General features: G+C 41.3%; 2 protein-coding genes across 2 annotated transcripts; one reads left to right on the forward strand and one right to left on the reverse strand.

Moving 5' to 3' along the window:
* The first annotated feature begins 1,503 nt into the window (after positions 1-1,503).
* On the forward strand, positions 1,504-11,386 carry tmem33 (transmembrane protein 33). Its single transcript, XM_080773792.1, has 8 exons — positions 1,504-1,578; positions 2,471-2,548; positions 5,535-5,629; positions 6,203-6,390; positions 6,901-6,968; positions 7,422-7,555; positions 9,029-9,112; positions 10,187-11,386. The coding sequence occupies exons 2-8, from the start codon at positions 2,492-2,494 to the stop codon at positions 10,314-10,316; spliced, it is 756 nt and encodes a 251-aa protein (XP_080629918.1). The 5' UTR covers positions 1,504-1,578; positions 2,471-2,491; the 3' UTR covers positions 10,317-11,386.
* A 1,028-nt stretch (positions 11,387-12,414) lies between these two features.
* On the reverse strand, positions 12,415-20,040 carry LOC308322241 (cholesterol side-chain cleavage enzyme, mitochondrial-like; the record flags this gene model as incomplete). The annotated part of the gene is made up of 9 exons (XM_080773435.1): positions 12,415-12,537; positions 13,529-13,735; positions 14,199-14,277; positions 15,637-15,803; positions 16,314-16,474; positions 17,068-17,271; positions 17,727-17,926; positions 18,826-18,981; positions 19,766-20,040. The coding sequence occupies 9 exons, from the start codon at positions 20,038-20,040 to the stop codon at positions 12,415-12,417; spliced, it is 1,572 nt and encodes a 523-aa protein (XP_080629561.1).
* Positions 20,041-21,104: the final 1,064 nt, after the last annotated feature.

The raw sequence follows: 21,104 nt of genomic DNA on the forward strand, positions 1-21,104 counted from the left end.
GCACACCTAACCCTAACCCCAACCCTCTCCCGACCCCCAGCGCACCTCGGACCAATGCTCCTTCCAACCAATGCTCCTTCGGACCATAGTATGCCTCCCCCAACTTTGTGACTTGGCAGATATGATTTTGGAATGAGTCAGCCAAGTGATTCATGGCTCAGTGGTGATTTGGGCTAAACATATTGAACATCTATTAATAATAATAATAATAATAATAATAATCTTTATTTATATAGCACCTTTCATGACATAAAAATGCAGCGCAAAGTGCTTTACAGGGCAGAATAGAGTAAAATAGCATTAAAACAAGCAAAAGTATATGGTCGAATAGGCCTGCAGGCTACAATAAAAAAGGACATAGTAGGCCTACTGTACATGTGAATGACTGTTATGCAGTGGTGGCACTTTTACTTAAGTACTGTACTTAAGTACAACTTTTAGGTATTTGTACTTTAGTTGAGTATTTCCAATTTCCAGTACTTTTACTTCTACTCCACTATATCTCGGAGCCAAAATTTGTACTTTTACTTCACTACAATTATTTGAAAACTTTAGTTAATTTTGATTAGAAAACATACATTAACCACTTCAACCCTATACATTTCGGCCATCTGAAAATAGCCGATCTACAAGCTTGGCTATTTTCAATAGATTTTCTACACATTTTGAACTTGTGAAATGTGACATTCTGCAATATCAGTACTTTTACTTTTGGTACTTTAAGTGCATTTCGATGCTGAAACCTTTGTACTCAAGTATACATTTTCAATTCCATACTTTTACTTGTAACGAAGTAGTTCTAAATTGCAGTATTGGTACTTTTACTTAAGTAAAACAATTGAGTACTTTTTCCACCACTGCATATGTACATGTCACTGAATGACTGTATGACTGTATGACAAGCCAGTTTGAGGTAAACTATATGCTTGTTGACGTCTCTAAGGCCAGTCCCTGCCCTGTTTGCTTTAAGTTCAGTTGATGTCCGAAACGTGGCTCTTTGAATTAAAATGTATTGAATTGAGTTTAGCTGAGCGAGCAGCATACATTAATTTGATTTAGAGTGACATGAGTTTTAGTTTTGCCTATAGATATAGCGATTAGCGAGAATACCCTCAGACTCATGCAGTCAGAGGGATATATAAAGTATATAATTATTTATTTGTAACTATGTATACTATACAGGTAGCTCCATATTGAAATAAATATCAGAGAAAATATAATGTGCACGATATTCTCTAAACCTGCGGTTTTAAATGAATAGGCCTACGCCTACTACACATTTGGATAATGTTGTTAAACTTATATGTTTGGCATGTTTATCAACATGTTTAAATCGTCTGGTCTGTTCAGAAGTCCTGTTGACACAATGTTGCCAAAAGTAACCATTCATAAAATAAATCACATCCATGACAGTCCTTGCCACACAGCACCCGGGTGTTATTGCCTCCTCCCGTTGTGAAGACGAATCTCGCGAGTGAAACGATGTTCGGTCAGCTGATCAGAGAGGTCTCCATCCAGTAGTAGGAGAACAGAGCGCATGCCAGCACCGACGAGTTGATTTTATTGAATGATATTGAGGTAGGCAAAGCAACATACACATATATATACACAATACACATTGACCGATTAGAAGCGGTTATACCTACGTGCCATGTTTTTTGCCCCGGTGAAAGCTGTCAGCGTGATCTGTTGCTCTTGTTGCACTGCAAGACTTGTATGATGCCGGTAGTCACTGAAAGCTCATTGCTGTAGCCATGTCTGCTATCTTTAGCTTAGCTATCCCAACTTAGCTTAGCTAGTTAGCAGCAGCGGTGAGAATCTTCTAGACTGGGCGTCCCTGATGCTAGCAACCTAGCGTGCTGCTATTAACATGAACCTGTTCACTGATGATCAATGATGATGATCAATACTCTAAATCACACCTCACAGATCATTCCTGTTCAGCTAACGTAGCGCTACAACTATGGACATTCAGTACTGACAATCTATAGCCAGCTACCTAGGGCTACCAGCTACCCAGTTAATAACGAGATCATACTAGCACTGCACTAGCCTAGCTAGCCCTGGTCCAGACTAGCTCTGCACCAGAGCTAGCACTAGCCTTGGATGAAGACTATCCATTTAATCAAAGGGATGTATTTTATCGACATTGACATTTGAAAGTAAAAGAATAAAAATACTTCTATGAATGATCTTGATCCAAGGCTAAGCTTTCACTTGTGTACGTCGAGCAGGTAAAAAGCTATGGATATTTTTGACATTGACTTATTTTAAGTTATGACTTTGATATTCTGGATATGACACAATCAGTCGGTACCAATGCATTAAATTACATTATTGCATTGTATCTATTATTGATGATAGTGATTTAGATCTCTATTATATCCCTACATGGCACAGGTGGAGCTGGTAGGCTACTATACTGTAAAGTGCTTTGAATGGATCATGGTTTGACTTCTCTTGCCAACAGGGTGACCCACACTCCTGAAAGATGTCTGACGCAGACCAACAACAACCACCAAGCCCTCCCCCCCGATTGGGGCCAGTGGTGAGTATTGAGTAATGGCTCCAATTTGTCTCCACCAGGCCGAAGGCTTGCGGAGAGTCAGAGTCAGAGTATGTTTTGCACTCCGTCCGTCCCTGTGTGTGCGTGGGCGCGTCCGTCCGTCTGTGTACAGCTAATCTCCGGCAACGTTGGCCCGGTTGATGCCAAACTTTGCGCACACACTCCCTGGATCACCGGTGTAGGGTCCATTAGGCCACGCGGGCTGTGGCCCAATCAGTTTAGAGCTGGCCCAGTCTAACTTCTAAGGGGAGCGAAAAAACAAGAGACTACTTTGGCAGCCCTTGTGCATGCAAATTTCTGTTGGTAGCAAACCACAGCATGCAAGCCGCATTTGTTATAACCCATTTAGACCTGAGGACGATTCTTTAAAAAAAATCTTCTAAATCCTAAAAGTTTTCTGAAATACCTATGTTTCATCAGTGGTGCTCAATATTTCATGTCAAGAACCCCAAAAATTATATGTATTTGGCGCCGACCACCATCTGAAAATGTCGTTCCAGGGACGCCCCCAGAAGCAAAGATTTGAGTTAAAAATGTTCGCTCTGAAAGAATATATATTCAAAGATTTGCGTCACATTTTCACGATTTTTCAAAAATAGCAGACCTACAAGTTATGAGTTTGTGGATCTGCTATTTTTCAATAGCTAAAGTATAACGGAATGCTTAAAAAACACCAAAAGGGGTTCCCTCCCCAAAATGGGTTAAATGTCCCCACATTAGCACGTCAATCGGCAAAACCGTTCACACCTATCGGCCGCCCGGCCGGAGATGTGCTACGTTATACAATATACACATAGACTTTTCTCTAACTTACTTGTCGGCAACTCTGAATATGTCATGTGGGCATTGGAACTGCAGAGCTCAACTCTGAATATGTCATGTGGGCATTGGAACCGCAGAGCTCACAAAATACCTTGTTTTTGGCTGCATCATACCCCAGCCAACTCCAGTGGTCTCGCCACACGGGTAACAACATAATTAAATCGACGGATGAGGATGATAAGAGGAACATGTCTGCGACCATGCGCGAAGCAGTCTCGCCTCTGAACGTGAGCGAGCGGCGCACGTTCCGCAGGAGCGAGCGAGGCGAGCTGTGAACTGCTTGCAGACCACACCAGCCGAGCCCAGAGCCATAGAGTAAGACAGAGTTACGACTTCAGTTACGGGCTTCAGTCCAATGACATGAACCACGTGACCGTGGCTGTTTTCTGCCACCGCAATGTCGCAACTCTTGTCTATCCACACTTTTCCTGGGCTGTGTGTGCTCCAGTTCCTGTTGATTTCATTGGATATCATCGGTCATCTGACCAGTTTCATTGGATCAGATCGACAGGAACTGGAGCACACACAGCCCAGGAAAAGTGTGGATACTCTATGGCTCTGGCCGAGCCTCCACTGTTCCGCGCAGGCTGACACAGCGCTCCGTGCTGCACACACACAGTCGGTCTTTGAATGATTTGATTCGGGATCATGTAACACTTTTGTTTTAGTGGTAACTAATTACAGAGGCGATTTCACAGAAATCATCTTCTTCACAGTACTTCACAGTACTTTCCACTGGCCCAACAGGGCCAGAGTATGTCGCCATCTAGTGGCCCAGATGCTCTGAAAAGTACATCTGAGTTTTTTTAAGACGGACAGAGAGATGGCATGTTTCTTTGAGATGCAAGCCAAATTCTGTCAATGTTACAATGAGGTCAAATTGGTCAATGATTCTGTGATGGCAACCTACTTGTTCAGCGACCAGGATACATTTTCTAAAAGTAAAGCGACTATTACTGTTGCAGTTAACTGTATTGGATACGTTTTCCACCCTTCTTTAAAAGAAAATGAGTGGTCAGTCAACCTTTTACCATATTGTATTTATTTCCACAATTTGTCAGACAAAAAATACAGCCCAGGGTGCTTGGATCACCAGGCCGTCATGTACAGATTATGGTCTATATATATATATATATATATATAAAAAGAGAAATCTACAGCACAGCCAGACCTTTGTCACAGCCTTCACCTACAACAGCTGCCCACGGCACATGGACAGCTCATAGTCACCTTAAAAACTGCTGAAGGTAATTGGGTTAAGGACTTTCTGTGTGGCACTGTGGCAGCATGAAGCCAACTGCACAGCAGCTGGCGCACAATAACTCCTAAATTCCACAGTGTTTATGTGTCCACATGTCTGTTGAGGAAGGTAGTGTGATCCTGAAACGAGTGTTTCAAATTAACCACTATGCCATCAATCAATGGCACCTTGTAAGTCTTTCACAAACCTTTTCAGCGCCTCGTGACCCAACGTACACAAATACATTAACTAACCATTTAAGGCGCCCTATTTAAAAACAAAATGGCTAAATTACCCGATCTACAAGCTCGCGTGTCACGATGCATTACCAATATACGCGTGTAGATTGGCTATTTTAGAAATGTATGAAAGAAATTTACATTTATTTTTGAAAGAATACATATTTACTCTGGTCTGAAATGGTTCACCATTACTATCATCATAATCAAATCTATTTAAAGCATAAAGAGGGTCATATTTTAATTATGTCATTGGATGTATGGATTGCATGCAGACCCCTGGTCTTTTTTTGTTTTTTTCCCAGTCAGATGCACTGTCATCTGACTGAGGACAGGACAGAGAAATTGGGTTGGACAAATTGACTCGGTGTGTGTGTGTAGCGCGTCGTATGGGCAGCCCTGGGTCATCCATACAGAAGTTGGGTGTGACACATCCCGTGTCATTCTTATAAGTCATATTTAGTTTGGACAGCGGCCAAATGCATATCATTTTGGGGGCCTTGACTTGAAAAAGTTTTAGAACCACTGATATAACAACATAGATTTGTCCGAAAACAGTATATAGAACGCATTTTTAGAATCGAGCTCGGGTCTTAATTTAATTAAATCTGAAAGTGCTTGCTTAAAAAGTTAAACCCAAATGATTGGGGTTTTTGTTCTTTTTCAGCAATTTTTATTGAGCAATAAGCTGGAAACGGCGATGTGGCTGTCCAGACTGTTCACTGTCTACTGCTCAGTCATGTTCATCCTTCCACTGTTGGGGTAAGGAAACCAGTCATTTGTATCTTGACGTTCCCCTGTGAAATATGTTGAGTTGTGCAATATTGGAACCATTTCCCTATTCAGTGCGTTATAACTAATAACCACGTGCTTTAATCCGTGTTGATTTTGGCAGCAAATTTTGATTTTAGTTTTAGTCACCTGGAATGTTTTAGTGTTTAGTCTAGTCGACTAAATGTACAGGTGATTTAGTCGACTAGACTGTATTTTGGCGGGCCTGATGCCGTTGTAATGACTGATTTTACTTTTGCTGAAAATAGCCGATCTGCTGCGACGCGTTGTGAGCTTGTAGATCGGCTATTCATTGTAATATAATTGTAATTGTAAAATGACTTATACTGGATCTCTTGTCCACTAGTCCCTCACTAACATTTTAGTCTAGTTTTTATTTGTTGACGAAATTGTCAGTATATTTAGTCTTAGTCATCATAGCTTAGTTCCCATTTAGTTTGTCAGTGGGGAAAAAGGTAGTCGACGGAACATTTTTCGTCATAGTTTTAAGTCGACGAAATCAACGCTGGTTTTTAATCCTCACCATATCGGCTGTGCTTTCAGAACCCAAGCGGCGGCCAACTTCTACCAGCGGGCTTTGCTGGCCAACGCCCTGACCAGCGCTCTGCGTCTGCACCAGAGGCTTCCCCGCTTCCAGCTGAGTCGGGCGTTCCTGGCCCAGGCGCTACAGGAGGACAGCTGTCACTACCTTCTGTACTCCCTCATCCTCGTCAACTCCTACCCCATCACAAGTATCCTCATCTTTATTATTAGATTATTATTACCTTCTGTACTCACTCATCCTCGTCAACTCCTACCCCATCACAAGTATCCTCATCTTTATTATTAGATTATTATTACCTTCTGTACTCCCTCATCCTCGTCAACTCCTACCCCATCACAAGTATCCTCATCTTTATTATTAGATTATTATTACCTTCTGTACTCCCTCATCCTCGTCAACTCCTACCCCATCACAAGTATCCTCATCTTTACGGGGCGTCAGCTAGCCTTCGTGGTTTGAATGAAGATTCATTTTCATCAAAGTTTTGCCTCCCCATGGCAGTATGCTGTTTGGGGCGTAATGCCAGAATAAGCACATTTGCTTGTTAAGATGTCTAATTTGGGCTTGGCTGCAGCCATTGGTGACATCTCAGACAGCTGTATTTAAATTATTTGGATGGCCTTACTGGCTGTGAATTGACTTTGTTGCTATGGTGTTTTATGTCGATACCCGTTGAAGCCTTAACCATTACCTCCAGTGAGCATCTTTCCAGTTTTCCTCTTCTCCCTGCTTCATGCTACCACCTATACAAAGAAAGTGTTGGATGTAAGTAAACCAAGTCGGTCGCCCCCTGAAACACTTCTTGACACATAACAGGGGATTCAATAACCACATGAGTATTTTCACCTCAGGGACTTGATGACTGGGTACTACATGTCTCTATAAATAAGCCCAAATTGATTACCGGTAAATCAATTACCAGCTGCATTATTATTATCTGTGGGGGTCCGCTATAACCGCCTCTGTGTGCTGTGTAGATTAACTGGAGAAAAAACAATGCATGAGATCGCACAAATGTTTGAAATAGGGTTGCACGATTAATCAAATTGAAATCCTTGTCATTGAGAGAATGAAGAATTGAAACCATGCATCTCTGTAGTAGTCTTTAGTAGGCTAGATTTATGTACTGTAAGTTGTTGGCCATTTCTTGCAAAAAGAGTGAAGTATCCCTTGAAGTGACACTAGCTCTTGACTTTTTTCTTCTTTTTTTCCATGTAGTCCGTGGGTCCCACAAGCCTAGCATTCATCAGAAACTTCCTGGACAAGCTTACATCCAACCAGCAGAACATCCTCAAGTTCATTGCCTGCAATGAGATCTTTTTGATGCCAGCCACCGTTTTCATGCTCTTCAGGTATGCTTATGTTCAACCTAAAGGTAAACATGATGTGTAAAAGTCACTAGCATTGCAGATATTGACCCGTAAAATAATTGCACAGACTCCATTTTATTCCATGACAACGGGCTTCATCACAATATGTTCTGATTAATTTGTTCTGGTTAATTTTGAAACCTGAATGTAGCATATTGTTGCTGTTGGGAGGAAACCTCCTAAACTCCATTTTTGAGGTTTTTGATTATAATGTTTTGCATAAATCAGTGCTATTGAACAGTAAACACCCTTTACGTCTGTTTTGAAAAATATTGAACCAATGGAAAGTAGTAAAAAACTATTTGGACAAAACCTTAACTCCATTGGACTCTCAAACTGCAACTAACTCCACCACCTCTCCCATATCATGGAAGTAATTGAAAATATATAAAGTCACAAAAAGATCTGGGATTCAGTGTAGATTATTTGAAATGTTCTTGTGCGTTGTGGTTAGCTCGCCTTCATCATGATCCTCGTCACACATGGCATGGACTAAAAAATACCTGGCTTATATACAAAAAGGCCAAATGAGAACCAGAGATGGAAACGTATATTAAATGCTCTTCAGTACATGAACACCTAGAACGCCTGGGGGTATTTAGGAACATTAAATCAGAGCGCCCAGCGATTTACAGCAACGGAGCACATTTAGCGACTCACCAGGCGCTATCCCGGATGTAGCTGATGTAGCCAAAACACTCCCGAGGTGGGGGGTATATGATTCATTCTAATGCGACTAGCGACGGGACCGCGATGGGCCGTCTAAAACATAATCTTTGCTTAGAATTGGACGGAATGATTTAGAGCAGGAGTTAATCACATTTTAAGATTTTTCGATCTCATCCGCTAAAATGTGTGGGGGGGGGGGGGGGGGGGACATTTTCGATGACGTCCCAACCGGAAATAACATTGAATGTTGCGCAACAGACGCTCCCAGCCTGTGGAGCGATGCGATCGGTTTTTAATTTATATCAATAAAATCTCTGTCCTTTTATTAACTCCGTCCTGGGCGACGAGCGTTACTAATTGATATGACGGAGAACTCTGTTCTTGTCGCTTGGGGTGTTAATACTTGAGCCAAATTCCAATACCCCAAATCTCGGCCGGGCCACTCACTCACACTTGGTCACTCCAGCATGGCAGTGTTATGGTGACCTGATGAAATATGTGACAATCGTGTAGACATCACATAACATCAGTTTCCGAATGCTACTAGTTCAACTTAGCGGTATTTAGGCCACGTATATATAAAGACCTCCATGTAAGTTGTGTGAAGTCCACAATATGGTCAGCTATTTCGGCAGGTCACCGATTTCACTGTAACACCACCAACACTGCCAAGTGACCGAGTGTTGGTGAGCGAGTGCAGAGTTTTGGGATATTGAAAATTGGTCCTAGGGATTCCCTGAAATGAGGCAAATCCTAATGTGCAGTAATGATTGTTTTCATTCACAGTGGCCAGGGAAGCCTACTGCAGCCTTTCATTTACTACAGATTCCTCACACTCCGCTACACATCCAGAAGAAACCCATACTGCCGGTGAGTCAACATTTAACTTGGCTGTAAAGCCCTTTTGGTGTTTTAGGCATTGTTATACTTTAGATATTGAAAAATAGCAGATCTACAAGCTCATACGGCACGGAGTAGATCTGATATTTTTGAGAAATTGTGAAAATATGGCCCAAATCTTTGAATATATATATTATTTTAGAGCAAACGTTTTGAACTCAAATCTTTGCTTCTTGGGTGGGGGGGGGGGGGTCCCTGTAACAACATAATCTGAGATTGGGGTTCACGGCCAATCACAGATAATTCTGGGGGTCCTTGACATGAAATGGTTTGAGAACCACTGACATTTGTAGAATCGGTTCTCGGGTCCAAATGGGTTAATGCACCCATTCCTTGAATATTTAGTATAAAGGGAAGGGCATTAATGCATATGGAAGAAGGCTCTTAACTCCATATGTTGACTTTATGTTATTTCGGTAATTGAATACTCTACTTCATCATACAAGAGTGTTGTGACACATTGTGAGCGCGTAGGCCTTCTATTCACGCCATTTTTTTAATGTTTAAGATGATGATAAAAAAATACTGGTATTGGACATGCAAAGCTTTCCACCCAAAGTAACGATGATACTCATTAACCTTTTAGCTGCCAGCAGAGGGCAGCATAAGCACACATAAGGACTGCCACCCGTCCGCTCTAATGCTGCGAGCCTCGTTTCCTTTCCGCGTTATTCAGGAAGGTCGGGGCCTTTTGTTATGAGCACATCACCACTCGCATTAGCTCAGACCCCTTGGCTATCATTACAACCAGTTACATGTGCTCAGTGATGTGGTACAAACTCACAAATGATTTACGATCGGCGGGTGCGTCGGCGGCTCACCATGGACAGCTCTCGAACCTTTTGAGATACATGGTTACATGCATCCTGTTGGAGGCTCAACGGAGCTGGATTTAAAAATCCCATAGCTGGTGGGGACGGAGGCTCTCCATACTTTTTATCGTGAAAATATGTATTTTTTAAAACTGGAGGATTTAGAACACATTTTTTAAATGTGTCAGGCCAAAATGGGGTTAACGGTGCCTCTGCCCCCACCCCCATGCAGCACCTTGTTTACGGAGCTGCGGATCCTCCTGGAGCACTTCATCATGAAGCCCACGTGCCCTGCCTTCTTCAGGAGGGCGTGCCACAGCAGCATTGCCTTCATCAGCCGCCTGGCCCCCACAGGAGTCTGATCTTTAACTTAAACCACCACCACCACCTCAACCTTATTCTTCTCTCTCTCTCCTTCTGAAAACCTAACACCTTCTGATCTGTTTTTGTTTTTACTTTTGTCTTTTGTATTGTGTGTGTCCCCCCCCGTCCCCCCGCTGTGAGGGTTGGCGTTATAAACTTCTGTTGGAACCACAGACCTTATCACCAACAACCGAAGAATGTTACCGAGTCTAATAAGTCCTGCTTATCTGTATATTTGTGTACTGTGGCAGTGGAGGACCAGGCTTTACCGTGCACTGAAACCCTCATAGTGTCTTTTTGATTTTGATTAGATTTTCTTTTTAATGATCTGACCTCATTCAGAAGCTGGACATTCCCCCTCGATCCGCTCTCCTCTGTTGGGCCATTGAAAAGAACAGAAGTCGCCTATGAGCTGCGACGTGACGGTTGACTGACATCTGTCCTACTATCACCTTTATTTATTCATGAAAATCGCTTATTCTGACACATAAATAAAAACATGCATTTTCAGAGATTAGTAATTTAAATGAAGATATACTATATACAGTTTCAGATTTTTTTATATAATTGTTTTTCAAAGGAAACGTGGATGAAAGAGGATGTTGTGTGAAATGTATACATCTTCCAATTCCATTTTTTTATGTGCATAACATTTGATGTTATGATTAAGTTTTAACAACTACTATAAATGCCATTAACACTTAGATCTAGAGGTGTGTAAAGATGGGTGCTGCATTTAGCAAAAAAGGTATCTGCTGTTTTGTTTTAAGTCTATCGTAAGGTACCACACATTGCATATATGAATCATCAAATGTGCATGGTTTTATGCAGCACATGGAAAGGGTGCTGAAAATGCATAATTTGCATTCTAGATTTTGTTAAGGTTGCAAATTTTCATGAATTGCATTTGATTCAGCCTCTTTGTGGCTTTTGTAGATATGCTTATTGCATGCCCAGGTATTTCTACTATGTTACATGTATTTATTTGCTTACAGATAAGTCATGTTTGTAGGACCAGAATTAAAATGGAATAAATAAGTCAATAAAATGAAGAAAATCGTACAAACAAGGTTGCATTCCATTCATGTGATGACACACTTTTTTTTTCTTGAGCTTCTGTGTATCAACTAATGGTTAACCACCATGGTACTCATATTTGATTTAGTAGTCAAAGTTATTAGAAATGCTCCGTTACAAGTAAAAGTTCAGTATTCACAATTTACTTTAATGTACATAAATTGCCAAGTAAAACTACCGGTAGTTGTTATGCAGAATGTCCCATTTCAAATAAATCTACAAGCACTCTTAAATAAGGCTGAAGTGGCAATGTATGCTTTGTAAATAATATGAAACTACAAAGTAACTAGTATCTAAACATTTTAAATAATTGCAATGGATTGAAAGTACAATATTTGCCTCTGAGATGTGGAGTAGATGTAAAAGTATTGAAAATGGGAAATGCTAAGTACAATACCTAAAAATTGTACTTGGGTACAGTACTTGAGTACAGTACATGTAATTTCTACTTTCCACCACTGGTTAACTATTCGTAGTGCATATTCACAGACAAAATAAAAAGTATAAAGTATTGAAAAATACTATATAAGAAGAGTAAATGTACTAATGTAGCAGGTCCGCTGGACGGAGCTATAGGGGGCCCTGAACCTGCTGTGTGGGAGACTAGTACATCTCTTATCTGCTCAAGGATGGTATGTGGCCCTCGGTAGAAGGACGTTTGAAACGTTTTTTTGTTGGCACTAAACCTCACCACGTCATAAAATGCTTGCTTAACCACTTGAACCCTTTACTTGGTTGACCGAAGTGGCCTTGTGTGGTTTTTTACACATTTTATACCCTTTTCTGTTTTCACCCTACACGACGTATCGTATCTTCAGTGAAAATAGCCTATCTGCAAGCTCTTGACGCGTAAAACTGAGATAAGGTTTACAGTTCGGGCAGCGTGTCAGCTTCTCTTTATATGAGCTATTTTTCATTCTCATAAAAATATCCTTTTTGGTCAATCATATTTTATTAATCAGTTACTTGAAATGGATACATTTTCTGTCAGTCTCCAGCATACAGCTCTGACCTTTTCAGTCACCGGCTGCTGTTCAGAGGCTTGAAGGTCAATAGAATAGGTTTTTCTGGTATCACGATGAGCTCAAAGGTGCTCTCCACTTCCATGTGCCGCTGTTTCTCCACTCGGAAGTTCTCAAGCATCTGCAAAAAGGCAGAAGTCAATCCAAGAACATATTAATACTGGCCTTTAGTGGCCTATGCATATACAGTACACTCCCATATACTCTTTTTCCTCAATCAAATGTTTTTAAATGTATGGTCATGATTCACCAGGAGCCTGGATGTATGGCTTGATTCTAGGCTTAAAATAATTGATTTTATATTTTTGGAAATCTCTTAAGGGAAAAATAAATGGGTTTTGGATCGCTGGACCCACCATATGGCTGAAAATAGCCGATCTACAAGCTCAATCGCGACACATTGTGAGCTTGTAGATCTGCTATTTTGAAAATATTTTAATACTTAAAGGGACACTTCACCCTTTTTGCAAAAAAAGATATGTTAATGACGTTTAGAAGCTTTAGGTCACTTTCCTGGGGGTATTTATGTGTGTAATATGTGGTTTTAGATATTTTAGATTGTAGCAGTGAGCCTGTTGTCTCTGATGTCATGGACACTGGTCTCACTACCTTCCTGGACTACAATTCCCATAATTCTTTGGTGCACTGCTCCTCCTTGTGGATAGGGGGGAGAGCTGTCTTACTGAGACAACATGTAGTCCAGGAAGGAAGTGAGCCCAGTGTCCATGACATCAGAGACAACAGGCTCACTGCTACAATCCAAAATATCTAAAACCACATATTACACACATAAATACCCCCAGGAAAGTGACCTAAAGCTTCTAAACGTCATTAACATATATTTTTTTGCAAAAAGGGTGAAGTGTCCCTTTAATAATTTGAAAACTTGTGAAATGGGACATTTTTCATAATGGGTGCTTAACCATTTTTCATAATGGGTGCTTAATACTTTATTTTGATGCCAATACTTTTGTACTTTTTCATGAATTGTTGAATTCTGGAATTTTACTTTATCTACATAGCATTTATACTTTTATTTAAGTAAAAGAAAATCGAGTACTTTTACCACCACTGGTTCTAACATATAGGCTAGCCTTCTCTGTGTATCTCACATGGATGAGGAATAGCTGCATCTCTGCCTCTGCTATCCTGCGTCCGAGACACTGCCGCGGGCCGAAGCCAAAGCTCAGGCCCCTGAAATATTGGTTGTGCTGCTGGAGCTCTTCCGACCTCAGCCAGCGAGACGGCTGATACTGCTCTGGTCTGGAGAATACCTTGTGGTCTCTGCCCATGGCATACAGGCCTAACTGGACCAGAGTCTATAGAAACACAACAGAGAGAGAGTAGCACACTCAGTGCAAACACTATGTAGCTCTAATCTAAAATGTAATTTAGATGACATGATATGTAGACAGATGCCAGGTCATTTGTACACCTGGCATCCTATAATGTGTAAAGTACAGATACCGATTTTTGGGGCCTTTATGCCTTTGTTGATAGGACAGTAGACTGACAGGCTGTCTTTGATATATACAGTACTGTTTAGATTGATCAGGTCTTGGTTTACCTGTGATCCTAGATGACTATTTCTATGCATTTGATGTATTACCTCGTATTTTCCTTGCTTAGTGCTTACTGTGTATGTAAGTCACTCTGGATTAATAAGAGCGTCTACTAAATGCCTACATTTTAATTGTAAATTGTCTAATTATACCACTTACCATGCTGAAATCTGTATACAAAATACAATTTGCTACATTAATCACTTAAGCAGCCTCTTACCCCAGATGGTATGTGGTAGTTTTGAATGATGATATCTTCAGTTATGTATCTCTGCAAACTCACTGCCACAGGATGGAGCCTGGAATGAGGAGAGAGAGAGAGAGAGAGAGAGAGAATCAAGGAGACTTGACCTATACTGCCAGCAGAACATGACATGAAAGCATGATCACAAGAGGTGTTCAGAAGTGGTAACTTTGGGATGGAATACTGCACAATTTGGACATATAGGTGTTTTTGGACTTTTCTGATCAGAATTTCAATGAGGTAAAAGTACATAACCATCATCATTCCGACTTGCTTACATACTGTACATACTCAAGTATGTAGTAAGTAGATCGGAGAGGCTTATTGTCGGTATCAGCCAGAGTGTGGGTGGAAGTCTATCCTTGTTTCGCAGTGGAGAGGTGGAGCGCAACACCTACCATCAGCGAATACGAGACTGCTCGCCCCTTTACCAACTCGCCCCGGGCGTACAGCGCGGCGGAACAGCGCGGCCTGGTATTCCTAAAGTAATCTAAGTAAATGATGCTTAAACGGTTAAACCTAACCTTATTCCTATAACTTCAACCTCAGTAAAACGATGCCTGATGCCTAACCCTAAACTTATTTCTAACCTTATTCTCAGTAAAACAAAATAAAGAATACAAGAACCCGCCGCACCGAGCTGTCGGCGTGAGGTCGGCGGAAAAAAGCTGCTGCGAGATGGAATTGGGGCGACATGACCTGTTACCCCATCAGCTCCCAGTAGTTACCGCATGACTTGCGTACCCAAGCCGTGCTACTCAATCGCTGAGTTGGCGCTGCCCAGGATCGAACACATGACCTTGCTCTACCAACTGAGCTACGCGGACACAAACATATATATACATATATATACATATACATACTGTGTGCTGCTCTGAATCAGTTATACTGGCATCATGTTTGTACAGTATGATACTGTATTTCTTTAGGTTCACACTCTCTGACCCCCTTTCTACCGGTTGGTTCCCAATGGGAACCGGTTCAGTTCTTTTTGGTTCTTAGTCCATGAGCCAGAGCTCCACAATTGGTGGGAAAAACTAGACCTATATTAAATTGTTAATAGGATCAATACAAGTAGATTAATACATGATCCACAGTAGTAGCTTTTTCATATTTTTGATTATTTTGCATATCTTCCTAGACCTCATTTGCATATTTCAAAATGTAAAATGTGTAATTAAATAAATCATTGTCTTCGGGTAAGTACTCAATTGGGGAAAGTTTCATGGTGATAACAATCTAATATAGGTATGGCTTTGCCTACTCAATTCATAATGAATTAATTTTGGAGCTCTGGCTCATGGACTAAGAACCAAAAAGAACTGAACCGGTTCCCATTGGAAACCAACCGGTGGAAAAGGGGCCTCTGAGTCACATTAACACTAAGGATAATGCTGTGTGTAGTTTGCCTTGCCTCAGTGTTTCCTTCAGGGTTGCTTTGACCAGAGGGACCCTCTGCAGCATGTCCATCATGTCTCCTTGGCTCGCTGCCCTGGCTGCAGCCACCTCTGTCCTCAGCTCCTCCTGCAGGCTGGGGTGTCTGGCCAACTCGTACAGTGTCCACAGCAGCGTTATGGAAGTCTGAACACCTCACAGAACCACACAGCGTTATATGGAAGTGTGAACACCTCACAGAACCACACAGCAGCGTTATATGGAAGTCTGAACACTTCACAGAACAGAAGAACCACACCACAGTCAAGTTAAGCCTGGTTCTTAATGTTATTTATTTGATGTGTTTCCTGTTTCACCCATTTCGATTTAGTAAACTGGACCAATATAACTTCCCCATTCAGATTCACTCCCAACCTGCCGCCGTGATATGACTCCACCTTAGCCCGTAGTAATTGCCGTAGCACATGCCGTAGCACTTGTCCTGTAGCCATGACGACCTTGCAGGCTTATGCAAAGGCTAAAATGTAACTTAGATAGCATGTTATGTAGACAGATGCCAGGTCACTTGTAGACCATACTCATGCAGCATACCAGGAATTTGGTGGTGTCATAATGTGAAGAAATGTACTGTTCCGTCTGTTTGGCGGACCAGATTGCAAGTGTGTTGATGTGTACAATGCATGTGTCTGTGTGTACCGTGTCCACTCCCCCAGCCATCAGCTCCGTGACACTGGCCTTGACGTCCTCGATGGGCAGTTTGTCCAGCATCAGCAGGTTGGCCAGGACCCCTGGGTATTTGTTTGGACAGGCAGTCTCCTCGCGTAGCTTTCTGTAGCATTTGTGGATGCATTGGTCCGCTGGTGGTGAGTCACAAAAGCAACACGCATGCACCCACGCACGCACACACGCACACACTCAAGAAATGCACAGTAAAGTCTCCTGTGTTTATGAAATGTGTCCAGATGCCTGGTGTCATATCTGCAGTAATTTGTAGTAGATTCCAGTGATGGAAAGTAGCTAAGTTACTTAAGTACAATTTTGATTTTTTTGTTTGTTTGTTTTTTACTTTACTGTACTTCCAATTTTCAATCATTTTACTTCTACTCCACTATACATCTCATATTGTACCTGTTACGCCACTACAATTATTTGAAGACGTTTAGTTACTATTACTTTGTAGATTTAGATTATTATTACAAAACCGCTTCAGAATTTTGGCAATGTGGATTTTTATAATTTGAAAACTTTGTGAAATGGGACCTTCTGAATAATGAGTACTTTTACTTTTGGTACATTTTGATGCCTATACTTATGTACTTTTATTAAGGGAATTGAATTGAACACCAAACTTGTACTTGTAACAGACTATTTCTAGAATAAAATTGGGTATTGATCATTCACTTAAAATAAAATAAACGTGTTCTTGCATCACTGGTTGCTGAGGGCATACCGTGGTTAAATATCCCGTCCCAGGCCTTGGCATGGTCCTTCCACAGCTTGGCACCCATCAGCCTCAGCAGACGTGGGGGCAGGAACAACATGGGGGTGGTGGTCTTGAACATCAGGGTGATGCAGTCGATGAAATGTTGAGACTCGGGATCGATGTGATCTTGCAGCAAGCCCAGGCGTTCGCCATACAGCACAGAGGTCACCGCTGCAGAGAGCACATAGAAAACACAAGCTTTAGTGCAGTGGTGGAAAAAGTAATACATTGTTTTACTTAAGTAAAAGTACCAATACTGCAATTTAGAACTACTTCGTTACAAGTAAAAGTACGGAATTTAAAATGTACTTGAGTAAAAGTACAAAAGTATCTCATTGTGCAGAATGTGCCACATGTACAAGTTCAAATAATTGTAGTGGAGTAAAAGTAAAAATGTTGGCTGCGAGATGTAGTGGAGTAGAAGTAAAAGTACTGGAAATTGGAAATACTAATTAGTTACTTTTCACCACTGAGCGTGTGACACGTGTCATTCAACAGTGTAATCACAGTTGTCAAATTCGAGCAGTGGTGGAAAAAGTACTATGTTTATTTAAATAAGTAAAAGTATCAATACAGCATGTATGGAAACAATTAAGAGTTGAGATATAAAGCCCATATAGTCTTACATTCCAGTGCATATTTGAACAGCTCGTGAGAGAAATCGGCGGTCCACTTGTTCTTTCCACTCTTCCCTATCTTCTTATGGACTCGAGCCACAAAGTCCTGACCCACCTCGTCCAGCAGGGGTATGAAGTTTCTCATCACCTTCGGGGAGATAACCTCCCTGTTGAGGATCACCCTCTCCGACCTCCAGTCTTCACCAGTCCTAGATAGATAAATAGTCCAGTAATAATGTCATTTGACCTCAATCTAATTGCAAAAAAACAAACTCAGCTGATTTTTCATCTTCAATATATCCTGAATAATCTATATTTCAGTTAAATAATGCCTTGGCTTGATACAATGAAATGAGATACAATGAAATCAAGCCCTTAATCTTTTTATTAGCTATCAATTCAAATATCTTCTTACATTTGATGTTTAATTTAAATATTTTTATTACCGGTAGCTATCGATTCAAATATTTTCTTACATTTGATGTTTAATTTCAATCTTTTTATTAGCTATCGATTCAAATATTTTCTTACATTTGATGGACTTTTGAAAGTCCATGGGAAAAAAACATTTTCCCATGGACCACCTGCAGGCCTATTATGCCATGGACCACAACACAACAGTGGTCCCGAGCTTGATTCTTAGTCAGGGTGGTGGTCCCTGGTTCACAATCAGTTGAAAACCCCTGATCTAGATTAACGTATGAGTAAACTAAGGCACCAGTACTTGTTTCAGATGTTAGGTATATGTATTTATGACATTTGAGAAATATTTTGTGTCAATATAACACATTTACAAGCAAAAACGGCAGCGTTTTTTGGTTATATACATTTATGGCTTGTGACAAAATACTGCAGGATATTATGAGTAGAACTTTTAACCCAAAGTCCAGAAGGGTATTATCTATGAAAAAATGCATTGAATGTGTAGTGCCCATGACGTGGGAACGAAAAGGGACCTCACAATATGGCCTATAGGGGGTTTTCATCATTCTGAATCCATTCCAAGCATTAGTTTTGCACAAAACACCATACTGTAATTTCAACACTTTACCCTTTTTCTGTTATTCAGGATATATTGAAGATGCAGAGTTTTTTTTTGTACACGTACTTGAGTAATATTCCATATTTGCGGCCTCTGTAGTCTCTGTATGCTGTCCAGGGTTGTACATCCAGCCGTTTGGGATAGTGGCCCTCTGCTTTGAACAGGATAGCTGCATCCTCAGGATTGATGATATTCACACTCTCATAATAACCAATTTTCTCCCTTATGTTTGTAGAGATAGAAAAGTTATTGCTTTGTAATTTGTAATTAAACAATTTGTCCCTGTCCGTTCTTCTTGCTTGCTTGCAAGCACATTTGAAAGAGAACAACACAGAGTGCAGACTGTCATCACCACTCACCACCATCAAAAGATTTGCCAGATGAAAAATGAGAAAACACAGAATTAAAAAAAACTACAAAAGTATCGTGTAATGTGAAATTTGGGAAATTACAGAATTATGATAAACCACAATGTAAAACTCCACCTCATCTGCTAATTTAAAGTTATTGATAGGGCTTATTTTTCCATCAACGTTAAAAACCACACACATGATCAAAAATAGAGCTATACAGAATAAATGGAGCTTTTCTATTATTGAAGAACCTCTGAAATACATGCAGGAGGAATCACATAATCTCAGAATTAACATTTTCAACATTAAATTCTTTCTATAACTGAATGAATGGTTATATATCCCTACAAAGCAACATTTTCAACTTAACAGATGGGTCGTGTGTTGTTGTATAATCCATACGTGCCAAGTGTACTTGTCTCGTCAAGGCCACAAGTGTTGACCTGGTGTTCTTGTTATTGAAAAATACCCATTTGTTTATACACGAGGAAATACATTCATATAGCCTTGCCCTAAACTAGAGTTACAATATGCAAGGTCAGATAACAAGACACTTTTAAACAAATTTAAAACAACCTTAAGGAAATTCACGATACTTGCAAATGCATGCTGTCAAGTATACGCTTCATAATTGCCTTTTGCGTCTTTTTTACCTGTATATGGGTCCAAAAGTGTTGAAGTTGTGAACCATGATGCGGTGAATGTTGCTGAGTCCACCAAGCTTCCAGAAACTGTACAGGCTGCTCAGAGCGCTCCTCTTCCCGGGAATCTCGCTGAAGGGCCTCACGATGCTGCTGCTGCTGTTTGGTGATACCTGTCTGATGGCTGCGGTGTTGCTGCTGTGGCGCACGCCAGCTGGAGCCAGATGAGTCCAGGATGAGGAGGACAGAGTCCCAACAGCACCACGACATACTCTCCATCTGGCCATCCTGGCACGATGTGACTTGCTGCTGCTCTGTGGCACGGATAGTATGTAGTGACTCCGCCTCCCCCCGGGCCCCAACACACTCACACACACACACACACACGCGCGCGCTCGCATGCACGTGCGCACACACACACACACACACACACACACACACACACACACACACACACACGCCTTATTGACCAATAGAAAAAGCAAGCACCTTTTGTTTGATCTTTTGTGAAATAAAGCATGGGGGACACAGGGTTGGAGTTAGAGAACGGAGGAGACCATGATGGACAGGCTTGGCCTGGCCTTAATGTGCTATACTATGGAAAGTGACTGAATATGGAAATGACTTTGCTATGCTGGCTAACCTGATGTAACTATATGGAAGATGCCTTGTTTGAATAAATGATGGACTTTGCCTGGAATCGCAACTCATTTCGTGCATTAGGAAAATAAGGAAATAATCCACGGACCCCTGTAAGAAAAGAGATTTAGTGTCACCAACTACTTACCGATGACTAACACACCATTCGGGAAATTATCAGCAAAACAATTCCTGTCAAAGATGTCTATCTCGGGCCTTCTCGGCCAAGAAAGCCCTATACTCTTTCAACAGAAAGCCAAAGTTTTCATAGTCACTTCAAGGCAGGATATCCGCTTAAACTACATGAATGTACAAAATCTTCATTGCTCACAAAGTTAGAAGTGCGCCTTGTCGAACCATGTAGCCCAACATAGGGCAGTAGCGTGAGTCAGCTTGATGTACAAGCACATCCCCCATGATGTACAAGTACAAGTAACCCTGACATCCCAAACTCAGGGTGGGCAAAAGGACACTGTAGCTCGCACAAAGAGGCTGGATAATCCGGACCTGCACAGCTTGAATGCTGTCTGAAGAGGGGCAACAAATCTCTGTATTGAAAAAACACCTCATCAGCCGTACTTCATCATTGGGAACAAGAAACATATCAGTATAGTGCATGTACTTGGTAAGGGGATGGCTGCAGCCAAGGTTCCATGCCGGGGTCATCCCTATGTTCCCCAGGTTCTATGTTCCCCACTCCCCTCGCCCCTCA

Source organism: Protomyctophum bolini (genome assembly GCF_963924005.1).
Source record: "Protomyctophum bolini genome assembly, chromosome: 10".
Lineage (NCBI taxonomy): Eukaryota > Metazoa > Chordata > Actinopteri > Myctophiformes > Myctophidae > Protomyctophum > Protomyctophum bolini.

What these genes read in the sequence shown, in the direction of transcription:
- tmem33 (XM_080773792.1), top strand. Translation starts at nt 2,492, where the DNA reads ATGTCTGACGCAGACCAACAACAACCACCAAGCCCTCCCCCCCGATTG. An exon ending in CAACTCCTACCCCATCACAA is followed by an intron (nt 6,391 to 6,900) that starts GTATCCTCATCT and finishes CATTACCTCCAG; the next exon opens with TGAGCATCTTTCCAGTTTTC. An exon ending in ATACAAAGAAAGTGTTGGAT is followed by an intron (nt 6,969 to 7,421) that starts GTAAGTAAACCA and finishes TTTTCCATGTAG; the next exon opens with TCCGTGGGTCCCACAAGCCT.